At 46.9% G+C, this 12,256-nt stretch overlaps 1 protein-coding gene across 5 annotated transcripts in view; it reads left to right on the top strand.

Moving 5' to 3' along the window:
• The window catches only part of Mob2 (MOB kinase activator 2), a 48,920-nt gene extending 37,449 nt beyond the window's left edge, over positions 1–11,471 (top strand). For 3 of the 5 annotated variants that reach the window (XM_021167434.2, XM_021167435.2, XM_029479463.1), the window contains exons 2-5: positions 3,472–3,632; positions 3,805–3,898; positions 9,624–9,748; positions 10,425–11,471. In XM_021167434.2, the coding sequence (XP_021023093.1) occupies positions 3,472–3,632; positions 3,805–3,898; positions 9,624–9,748; positions 10,425–10,735 (691 nt within the window). In that variant the 3' untranslated portion in view covers positions 10,736–11,471. The remainder of the gene's footprint in view (positions 1–3,471; positions 3,633–3,804; positions 3,899–9,623; positions 9,749–10,424) is intronic. The other 2 variants (XM_029479465.1, XM_029479464.1) reach the window with 1 other exon arrangement.
• Positions 11,472–12,256: the final 785 nt, after the last annotated feature.

Below are 12,256 nucleotides of genomic sequence, written 5' to 3'. Positions count from 1 at the left end.
CAGTTGGGCACTGTAGGTCTCCTCTCATAAAGGTCACACCCATCTCAGTGCCTGCCTAGAAGCTTGTTCACCAAGTGCTAAAGGCTCAGTGCTGCCACCAGTGTTTGAGGAGTACCTTGACTGGAGGAATGAGCATGGGAGAGATTGGGGTGTGCTGCTCCATAAATTTAGGATTTCTGTTCAAGTGAAAGCAATACATTTTAAAGACATATTCATTGTTTAAAATAGACGTAAATAAGCTCACTTTCTGTTAACAGAGCAACATAGTTTTATTTTAAAAACTAGTTTCAAAACAAGGTAGAAACTTAACAAAGAGTGCTGTGTAGTCTGGAATGTGAGGAGGCTGGGTTCTCCAATTGCCTCTGCCTTTACGTGGGGACTAGTAGAGGGAGTCTCAGTGCTGAGGCAGAGCCTTAACCCTAGGGGTTGTTTTTGTTTTCTCTTGCATTCACTCCACGAAGGGTAACAAGGTGGGGGTGTTATACCCTAGCCATACCCCAGTGAAAGTATGCTGCTTGGTGGTAGAGCACATTAGCAAGACATAAAGGAGGAGTTAGCTCTCAACTGGGGAAGGATAGTTTGTTCTTGGGGTGCCCCCTGTGGGTTGGCAACCAGGTACTTCCCTCTGAAGCTTTGGTAGCTGTGCACCTTTCTGAACTGGCCTGCCTGGAAGGAAGAGCCTTGGTGTGGCCTGTAGGACCTCTGTTCCGGAATGTCTTTGTGTAAGTGTTAAAGCTCTGAGGGGAAGGTATTCCCATTGTAAGTGCTAGGCTTCAGAGGGGAAAGGTTTCTCAAGTGCAAGTGTTACATCTCTGAGGGGAAAGGTATCCTGGCATTTGGGAGCCAAGGAATACCACAAAGTCACACTGCATAACAAACCTCACACAAGAGATTTATAAGACACAGGAGGGTGGGTGCATCTGCTCAGACGAGAAGCAGCAAAAAACTGAGCAGGAGATAGGCTTTATATAACCTGTGGGTTGCAACCACAGGGGTTACATATCAGATATTCACATTATAGTTCATAACAGTAGCAAAATTATAGTTAGGAAGTAGCAGTGCCGTTATTTTATGGTTAGGGGTTACCATAAGATGAGGAACTGTATTAAAGAGTTACAGCATTAGGAGGGCTGAGAACCACAGACACAGGTGTTTTTGGAGGTGGAACTCTCCAGGGTAGGGATCTCCAGGGTAGGAATTGGTGAGATTTCACAGCTTGAGCTTAAGGTGAGCTCAGGGATTGGTGGGTTTTTGAGCTCAGGGATTGGTAGAATTTTAAGCCCCGAGCTTGGCCACCTGTGTCTCTAGGGCCTGGGTCAGGCCATTATTGCTATTAGAGTGTTCTGTGAGCAGAGCCTGTCAGTTGGAGATTCTCAGGGATGGGGGCTGGCCACTTGAGCCCCTTTAGGGGTCTACAGACTCCCTTTTTTGTTTAGTATTGCTAAACAGCCAGGGGTCAAGAAAGGAGCAATGTAATCATTAGACTACTTCCTGTTGAATGGGGCACTGAAGTCTTTAGGGCCAGCTTGATCTTCAGTGTCAGAGTATAAATCAGGAGTTTCAGGTCTCTGTCTTCCTAGCTAGGAACCAGTAATCCTGTAACAGCAACTGATTAAACGTCTGGTTAGAAATCTTTTGGATCTGTTGTTGAAGAAATCTAGACAAGAAGTTTATAAGGCAAGGAGTGACAGTAGTCTTAAGAAAAGAAGGTAGGGTAAGAAGGGTAGTGTTTGATTCCATCCTGGACTATCAACGATCCACTGGCCTGAGGCATGGAGCTGTTTCTTATATTTTAGAGACCTTTCTGGAGTTGTTGGATCTTATTTTTTACTATACCCAACTAGTTGACATAAAAGCAGTATTCCTCCTTAGGGAAAAGACAAAGACCATCTCTCTCTGCTGTTAGTAAATGTGATACTCACTGGCATTACTATGGCCAGTATTTCTATTTGGTACTGGAGGGTGGGGATGGTCTGAGATACCTGTTGGAGATCCTGGATGAACTTAGAGGAAAACTGATGGCAAATAGCTAGAGAAGTAGTCAGTCCCACCACTTAGTGGTTACGCCCAGGACTGCCAGAAAGAGTAGGACCTGAATCCTTCCTGTGAACTGGCAAGGGTTCTGTACTGCGTGCCATCCCTAGTTTTGAAAAAAGGAACACCAGAGCACAAGTCCCAGACCAGCCAGTGGATAGGCAGCAGTAAACTTGAGTGCTGCAGAGAATTGAGGCATTGTGAATGTTCATACATATCGACTGCGTGGTACTATGGAGGGTTAAGATATTTTTGTAGTCTGAAGGATCCAGTGTGCCCACAAAGCATGTTTCTGAGGAGTTAAAGGAGTTTGTGATACTGGAGGGGTGGGGGAGATAAGAGTGGTAGTGATACTTGGTTTAGAGCAATTAATGAGCAGCCAGGTGAGAGAGTTTTAGCCAATGGGTGAGGCTACAAATGGTGGTCTTAAGTTTGACACAGGAAGGACACAAAACCAACATTCTTCAAAGCAGCCAGGCAGAACATTATTCAAAAGCTGATGTGTGGAGGTAAGGTCTAAAACAAGATGATGTGAGAGAGAGGTGGGATTAATAAAAGGGGTAATATTAGCAAGGAGCTGTGGACCACTTCTTCTACCATGCCTAAGGGTTGAGAGAGTGGGGATATGTACCCTCTGTATTTTGACTGTCCCTGACGGCCGGCTGTGATAATTGCTATAGTAAAGTTTACCAGTGACCCTGTCTGCCATCTGGGGCGCCATGGTCCTTAATTAGGATATAAAGATCCCCCCATTCTGCATAAAAAACAGAACACCTTCCTGGAATATGCATCATGTCTCTTACAAAGCTAATAATAAGTCTCTGGCCAACATGGTCAGTAATCTCTAGTTTGATCATAGAGGAAGAAAACACAGGGGACACCTTTTTAGAAATCTATTTAGGTGTTATAGGGATAATGTCTCTGTTTGGCAACCTGCTGGTAAGCAGTTCCCAGACCCCACCACACCGTTGAGTATAGATTTCCTGAACCTTTGAAATCTTAGTATAGCAATAGTATAGATGGGAAAAGAAATCTGAAACTTTTTTTAAATTATTTTAACTTACTTTCTTAGGCCTTCAGAACTTTAAGCTTTCACATCCTCAGAGCTTTATGTACTTTTTAGGCCCTCAGAACTCAAGCATTTTGAAAGAGGTTTATGCTTTAGGCATCAGGTGCTGCCCCCTGCTGTCACACATGTGTTGCAGCACAGGTCCACAGTGTCATCCACCAGGATATTTCTATAGGGTCATGACCATTTGGATTGACCTATGGTAGCATAGCCACCCAATTGCCCAGAGAAGTCTGGCCTTTGGTGGCATCTTTCCTTGCCTGCATCTGACTTAATTTACCCAATGTGCAAGAATCCTTCCTCAGAACCTTGTGGTTTGGGCCCAGGTGGGACATATGATGACCATGCCCTCCTTTCTTTCTTGGCAGAAAGTCTAAAGCTAAGCCAAACGGCAAGAAGCCTGCTACAGAGGAGAAGAAGGTGTACCTGGAGCCGGAGCACACCAAGTCCAGGATCACTGACTTTGAGTTCAAGGAGCTGGTAGTGCTGCCCCGGGAGATCGACCTCAACGAGTGGCTGGCCAGCAACAGTGCGTGCGGGTGGGGAGACGGGGGCAGCAGCTGCAGGGCAGGGAGCCTTCCCCATCTCCAAGCACCCCCAGAGCAGTAGTCAATGGACAGGCTGAACTCAGGTGAACCCACTCCCTGTCACACCAGGTGGAGCAGGGGAGATTACTCACAGGCCCTTTGCTTCTCTTCCAGCAACAACATTTTTTCACCACATCAACCTGCAGTATAGCACAATCTCAGAATTTTGCACAGGAGAGACGTGTCAGACAATGGCCGTGTGCAACACGTGAGTAGCAGCCTGGCCATAGCACTTTCTGGGAGTGTGGGATGGGCTGTGGTTGACCTTGCTGTCTGGGCTACTAGCTTCTCAAACTACATTCTTACCTAGTTAGATTTCCTGAACAATCTCAGGCTAGACAAAGTCTTTCTGTATCTGAGAGGCCAGGTGCTCAGTGTGAGTGTTTCTGCTGGGTGCTGCCAGAGGCCATGCTTAAATGGTCCTGAGCCTGGAGAGTGCTCAGTGTCCTAAGGAGCAGCAGGGCCAAATGAGCAGGTTCATTCTACTAGTAGAGGTGTCTTATTGACAACTTCTGAACAGGTCTAGTGCTGACAGCTCCCTTCTGATGTATATGTGTACATTCATTGCTGTAGAATGCAGATACCTTCAGGGGCACCAAGGACCCTCACTGCCATTGAGTGGCACATGTTTCCCAGCAGCTCTGAGTCGATGGTAGGAGTGACTATTGCTGGTGCTGGCAGAAGGCTGGATGTGGCCAAGAAGGCAGAAGAGCGTCTATGATGGCTCCTTGTCATCAAGATGTTATGGGCACATGGAAGTGGGTGTGGGTGTAGTATATTGTACACTCAAGCAGTCCTTCATGTAGATGCAGCTCTCCCCAAACAAAAAAGAGTCCACTGTAAGTCCTGATATAGCAGGTGACAGGAGTCTTTCTGCCTCAGCTAACTAGGTCTGCTCATATAGCTGTAGTGGCCACAGCTCAGTTTCTGGCGGTGTAGGGGGAACAGAGTGCTGGCTCTGTTCCTCCAGGGGGGTCAGGTATCACCTAGGCATTTTGCCACTGCCAAAAGTGGGCAGGCTTTTGGGAACAAGCTTGGGTGTATGACAAAGGTGTAGCCCCTGAAGGAACCATGACAGATTTTGAGTTGGCATTTGAGAGTGTCTGCACGGTCTAGACAATGTCAAACAGCATGGTACTCTCCCTGGCTTCTCCCATGTGCCTTTTAGTCCTGACTTTGTTTGGGAGACGCTTTCTCAAGAGCATACATAGGAGCTAGTGTTGTACAGACCTGCATATGGTTTGTGCTGGAGAGCCTGGGCATCCAAGCCTTTCACTTACTTTGTGGTATCACTTAATTCCTACTATAACCCCCTGGCAGGAATCATGTTAGACCAAGGGAAACTCAAAGCTATTTTAAAAGAAAAAGGGGGTTAGTCAGAAATCCACAGAACTCCTTGCTGTGCACCAGTCCTGGTGGTTTGCCTAGGTTAGGGAGGGTCTGTACTAGGCTAGGTCTCTTTTCCATCCTTGCAGCATCTGCAGGATAACCTCAAAAGGCTAGCATTGGGATCCAGGGGGCCAAGGCATATTTAGAAACATCTCCAAATAGGTCCCTCAGAGACATCTCTTTACATTGGCAGGTCTGAGTGAACCCTTAAGGACTAATCTGTGAAATAGCACCGATGCCAAGCACAATGAGGCCCCACGGCATCCAGGGCAGAACTGTGGGCCTTGGGGAAGCACCCCCATGTCTCAGGTGCTACAGGGATAAAATATTACTCCACATCCAGCAGCCATTACCTTCAGGAGCACAATTGAATGGACCACTGCAAGCTGTCTGACCTACTTACTGCAGGAGAGTTCCAACCAGTTTTTTGGCTGTGTGACACAGCAACATGAGAAACACAGACTCTTCTTTGGAACTCTCAGAAGTAGCTTGAGAGTGAATGGACTGTGGTCTGACACATTCTCAGAGTTCAGAGAAGGGACATGTGAACATTAGTGGTGACAGGGGAGTGGTGTCTACTTCTGTTGCTGACTGACTTTCCCCAGCTGATGGCCAAACTCAGAGCAAAATCTTGAGTGTGAAGAGCCAAATATGTACTTTGAAATTCTTTAAGCAATTTCAAAATTGACACAAAGACATACAGTCAGAACCATATGGGTAAATTGAAATGGAATAGTTAAAAAAAAGTGGAGAGGATATAGTCCCAAATACAGCAAGACCACAGACGTATAAAGATTTAAAAACAGAACAAGCAGAAAACCAACAATGGCGATGTAAATCCAGCAGTGACAACCACAATGTGAACAAGAAAGTTTCCAAGAGATTTTCATGAAAATATTCTTGTAGAACTAAATCTGAGCTTCCCTATGAGAAACACACTCATTGTTGTCTGTCAGGACTGCTGTAATGCTCATGATGGAGGCTCCTGAATAGATAGCACTGATATATATCTCATGGACTGCAAGTTCAGATCCAGGTTTGGAGTCTGAGGAGGGAGAGCTTTTTGGTTCATTTCAGCAGCTCCTTTTGAAAGGCATGGATACTGGTCATAAGGGCACTGTCATTGGGGCTTGGTCACCTCCAGAAGCCCGCTTACTAATACCATGACCTTGTAAGGGTTCATTTTAGGGATTTGAGGGACTTAGATACACCAAAGTATTCATTTTGATTGATTGGTTGGTTGACTGATTGATTTATGCTTTGCTACCAAGCCATATGGCCTGCCCTGTATAAAGTTTTATAAGAGACAGAATTCTGCCATGTTGTCCAAGCTGACCTAGAGCTGGCACTCTCCTGTCTTCATCTGCCAAGTAGCTGAGATCACAGGTATACTCCACCCACCTGCTCCTGGCTCATAGTGGCACTTTAAATAAAGTGGGAAAGTTAACAGTAGAAGATGACAAACATAGAAAACACTACCAAATGAAAGCTGAAGTATCTGTGTTCATAGCAATAGAGACTCAAAATCAGCCAGGTTGCAGAAGGAAGCTGTAAATTGGGAAGAGCTGGTCATCAGGCCAGTGGTGTTCCTCAGTGCCTGTATGCCAGATGGCAGAGCTGCACAAAGCAAACCACCAGCTGCAGGGGGAAGGAAGAGGAAGGGGAAAGAGGCTGAGGTGCCAGTTAAGGACATTCCATTCCAGTAGCAAAGTGAACCTTATTTTCAACTTCATAAGGAGTGCTCACCAAACAAGATGCTGTCCCAGCTCCCAGAAGAGCCCTTGACAACCTTTAAAGTCATATTAAGTTATCTGATCATTGTGGAGTTATACTGGGAATCAGTGTCAGAGAAATAACAGAACAATTTCCAAACACTTTGGAACTAGCACATTTCCTGAATAATCTATAGGTCAGTGAAAAACAATCTCAAGGGCAATTGGAAGCTTGTTGAACTAAATATAAGTAGAAACGCAAAGTTTCAAATACAGCCAAGTGTGGTAGTTGGTAGTTCACATCTTTAATCCCAGCATTTGGGAAGTTGAGGCAGGAGAATTGCTGTGAGTTTGAGGCCAGTCCTAGCTACAGAGAAAACCTATCTAAGAAAATGGGAAAAGAATGAAAGAGAGAGATGGGGGAAGGGAGGAAGGGAGAGAAGAGGAGAGGAGAGAAGAGAAGAGAATTTGTGGGCTGTAGCTACAGCAAGGTGGTGAGAGCAGTTTACAGCACCAAGTGCACATTTTAAACAGAGACCTCAGACAGAGCAAGAGTAAAACCACCCTAAGTAGACATAAGAAAGGAAATCATAAGAGTAGAAGTCACTCAAGTTGAATTTTAGAAATTGTAAGGAAAATAACGTGCTTGCTTGGAAAGAACAATAAAGTTGATAAGCTTTAGCAAAACACAAAGATGAGACAGAAGGTAGGAATTATGAACATAAGAAAGTGCAACAGTTCCCTATGGCTCTAACAGATGTTACCAAGGTAGGTAGGAAACTTCAGGATCCTCTCCAGCTGTCTCAGCATGAAATCAACCGTTGTTTGGTGAAGAAGGCTCATCCAGTTCAGTAAGACAGGGAGAGGAGAGGAGTCCGTGTCAGAGAGGAAAAGCCAGCAGCAAGCACAGCTGTGAGAACAATCAGGTGTGTGTGCTAGCTGTGTGACTGAAAGTCTAACTAATAATCAGGACCATTTACAGTAGCTCCAGAGGCAAGAAAATACTTAGTTATAGACCACATTCACACAGCTTTGTTTCTTAGACACCTAGGATGGAGAGTCAAAGACAGTATACAAACACAGGCCACACTGTTCATGGATTGAAAAACAACAGTTTAACATACAAATCTACACTGAGTGAATCTGGTTTGTTAATCTGGTTGTGAATCTGTTGAATCTCAGTTAAAAAACTCCATCAGAGCTATTAACTACTAACTATTGTGTTTTGGAATTTACATGAAATGGGCAGCAGGAGTAGCCACAACAACAGTACATCTGGAGGAGGCCCACAGTTTGAAGATAAATTGTTAAACACAGTAACAAGAAGTGTGGTGTTGACCAAATGTGAGACAGAGGTTAGTGGGTCAGAGCAGAATCTAGAAGGAAACCCAGAAGCATAGTCCTTTGATTTTTGATGAAGTGACCAATGAAACTGAGTGTAGAAAAGGACAGTTTTCCAACAACTGTTTCTGTGAATGTAATATTACACAGAGGAAAGGAAAAGTACCACAACTTTAATTCTCTCCCTGATACAGAAATGGGAAAATACAACAGCTTTAGAGGACAGGAGATCTTTGTGACCTAGTATTAGGCTGGTGGACATTACACAAAAGGAGTGGCCCACTCATGAGCAGAACTCAGCCAACTGAGATGAAAGATCAAACACAAACTACGAGGAGACATCTGGGAGGCACCTGTGGCACAAGAGCTACTATCCAGGACATACAGGGAACTCAGGGCAGCAGCATGCAAGCAGTGGCTTGACCAACAAGAATAGGGAAGGACCAGTTGCTGCAGTGACAGGTAACACTGGAGTTTTAAAGAAAACGAAGCCCACACTGGCACTGTAGAACACTAGGTACTGGGAGCACGCCATGCTTGTGAGATACAAGTGGCACAGCATACGAGAGAACTTTGACATGTTCTTATGAAATGATGCACAGACCTGCTTTGACCATAAGCCTGTCGTCCTTGGCTTTGCTTTAGAGACATGAAAACTTGTATTAATATAGACACCCCCCCCCCATGGGGACAAGTGTAACAGTATGATCCATAATTGTCTCCAATTGGAAAGAATCACAGGCCCTCAGCAGGAGCTTGGGGAGCATGCTGTGCCCTGAGTCTAGAATTCCTACGTGGTGTGACATCTCCACAGCATGTCCAGATACCAGAGGTTTGTGAGAGGCCCCAGATTGTTTAATCTAAGATCTCCCAAGGAGATGGCTGAGAGAACAGCAGGCAGTGCATCAGGGCAGCACTAGCTCTTCTTGACAGAACACAGAGTGACTATGATACTGTACGTGGTTAAGACCCAGGAGCTCTGTACATCTAGTATCTCCCCATCCCTGATGCGGGTCTTCTCAGAACTGGCAGTCACACAAGAACTGGCAACCTCATGAATAGTCTAAAGAGTTTGGGGTGGGCCTCTAGGGGTCAAGTCACTTGACTGCAAGCATCTACTATTCCCCATGGGGACAGTATGGCTTCTAATTCTGGGAATTGGGTACTGCCAAGGTTCTAGACTCTGCCCAGTCGCAGGCCACCTCCTAGACAAATAACCTGTACCCAATTAATTATAAAAGGTATGGATTTATTTAAAAGAAATAAAATATGCAGAACTATGCAGTGAATGTGTCACATTGGGCTACCTGTACAAGAGGCCCTTGCTCTCCTTAGATACTGTTCTGAGCACTTTGTCCCATTGGATCAATTGTACATAGCTCACCACACCCAGTTGCCACTGCCTTTGAGTTTTGCTATATATGTGGGAGCCTACACTGGGGTGGGTATTTGGCAGGGTTGACACCCTGACCAAAGTCTCTGTCCCTACAGACAATACTACTGGTATGATGAGCGGGGGAAGAAGGTCAAGTGCACTGCCCCCCAGTATGTTGACTTTGTCATGAGCTCTGTGCAGAAGCTGGTAACTGATGAAGATGTGTTCCCCACAAAATACGGTATGTCTTTTGCAGCTTGTACTTAAATCCTTATGCAAAACCAGCAAGTTCTTCAGCACTGGGATAGAGAGTCTCTGGGTTATGATTTCAAGTGGGGTCTAGAAGGGCTACAGTTCCAAGATTCTAGCTCCTGCTCAGCACAGGGGACCTGGGATAAGGAGGGAGGAAGGTTCCCGTGTAGAGTTCAGCCTAGCTGGGGACAAATGCCTCCCTTTGCAAAGGAGGCTCACTCACCATTTGGCCTCCTTTGGCCCTGCTATCAGCTCTGCACAATGAGGCCATCACAGTCCATCTTCCTGGGGTTGGTATTTCCAGACCTGTCAAGGTCCTGATGGGGGTGAAAAACTCATCCTGAACAGTCAAGGGGCCAGCACTGGCTTACAGGAATTCCCATGTACTTGTTACTGCCCCCAACCTGGTCTGCAGATACCCTGGGTGTCTGCTGGAGGAAGCATATGGAGCCTGAGTGCCCACCACATATTCTTTGCTATGCAGGTGGCTACCATGGCTCAGCTAGCACCTGTTTCTCTAGGCAGATGCCACCCTGGGGGACAGGTTTCTGGGAACTCTGTGGGGGGGGGTGGTAGCAATTGTGAGCTCTTGAGGCCAATCCAGAGAAGCCTAGTTGTAGGAGCCTGGCCTCCTTGCAGGTCTGTGACATGTGGCTTCCCCCTAGGCAGAGAATTCCCCAGCTCCTTCGAGTCCTTGGTGAAGAAGATCTGCAAGTATCTGTTTCACGTGTTGGGCCACATCTACTGGGCCCACTTCAAGGAGACCCTGGCCCTTGAGCTGCATGGACACTTGAACACACTGTACGTGCATTTCATCCTCTTTGCCAGAGAGTTCAACCTGCTTGACCCCAAAGAAACCGCTGTCATGGACGACCTCACTGAGGTGCTGTGCAGCAGCCCGGGTAACAGTGGTGCCACTGGGGATGGGGCCAGCAGTGGAGCTTCTGGAGCACAGAACCACGTGAAGGAGAGATGAGTCTCCAGGGCAAGATGGGTGCACATGTGCAAAAAGACAACTGTGTGTCTGTGTGTGCGCACACATGCCCGGGCGTGCTGGTGGCAAGGTCTGAGGGCCCCGGGCTGCTCAGAGTGTGGGCTTCATGGATGCCGCTGGAGTCAAGGCGTGTTTCCTGACTTCCCTGTTGGATGGATGAGTGCTGTTTGTAGTGAAGAGCCTTTGGAGTCATTCATTCATTCAACAAACATTTATTGGACTGATGTTTTGATTTTTCTTCTGTGGGGTTTTCCTTTCTTGGGTCTTCCATGTGGCTCTTGCCTTCCCCCCCTTCCCGGGGCGGGGGGGAGCTCTGCGGCTTTGAATGGAGCACCTTGTGAGAGGTGTCTCCCCCTTATGGGGCTTGCCCTGCAGATCTGGAGTTCTGCTGTGCTTTGGGGATGGGCTCTTACAGAGGCCTGCCCTGCAGCTTTCCTCCCTAGCTCTTGCCTGGATCTTGGCTCAGAGTCCCTGGGGTAGAGAAGTCTGCCTGGGGTGACCCAGGAGGGCCCACACCTGCTGCTTGCTCCTATTACCCCTTCTTGCTGCCTCCTCAGTGCCCAAGGAGGCCCCAATTGTGCGTAGGGGCCAGGGCAGCCCAGGACCTGGCTGAGGCCCTGTGTGGAGACAGGGCTATCAGTGAAAGGCAGAATCTGCTTTAGTTCATCTGTTCAGACATAATAAAAAATTCTCTCAGGTCAGAGCCTATGTCCTCTCAGCCTGCTATTTCATATTATTCTGAGTCTTCCTTGTGGTTTCTGGGTAGGGACGGGTTCAAGCGCCATAACCTGATCCTCACTGGCTCTACCTCCTTGAGTGGAGATGGAGGTCTTCAGACCTGTAGAATTGGCTCAACATTGGGAGCCTAGGAGCAGGCAACCTGCTGCCTAGGTGGGTTATGGGACCTAAGCCCAAGACTGGAGCTGGCCTGGTACCCAAGTAGGGAAAGAATGGAGCCAGGCATGGCTATGGCTTGGTCTTCACAGATGGCAAACTCAGATCTTTGGATCCTGGCAACCTGCTTGCTATGCCTGCCAACTGGCACCAGCGGCTCTGCTGGTCGATTCTTGGGATGCTCAGCACCCCCTAACAGGTTCCCTTTAAATTGTGGGATGGACCCTCCTAGAGTTTGGTGTTTGCCTGGCCTTCTGGCTTAGCTTGTGCAATGCATTTGTGGCTACTGGGCCTTAAAACAAAACAAAACGAAACAACAACAAAAACTGTACTTGGGCCTGGAGGCTTTTCTGTTAACACCTGGACTAAACCCACCTGCCTTCTGACATTTTCAGTGGCCATTTGTCCCTCTAATTTACCAGAGAATTCCAGGGTACATGGAGTCTTCTCAGCCTGGTCCTACTGCTCCTCCATAGCAGTCCTTCTGAAACCGAGGCAGGAAGATTATGAGTTTGAGGCCAGCTGAGGGCTACACAGAGAGCTCTTGTCAAACAAACAAAATCCAAAATCCCTGGATCAACTCCAAGTTTTTGTCTCAGTTCCTGGGAG

This window comes from Mus caroli, chromosome 7, assembly GCF_900094665.2.
Source record: "Mus caroli chromosome 7, CAROLI_EIJ_v1.1, whole genome shotgun sequence".
Taxonomy (NCBI): domain Eukaryota; kingdom Metazoa; phylum Chordata; class Mammalia; order Rodentia; family Muridae; genus Mus; species Mus caroli.
This window is presented reverse-complemented; position numbering and strand designations above follow the sequence as displayed.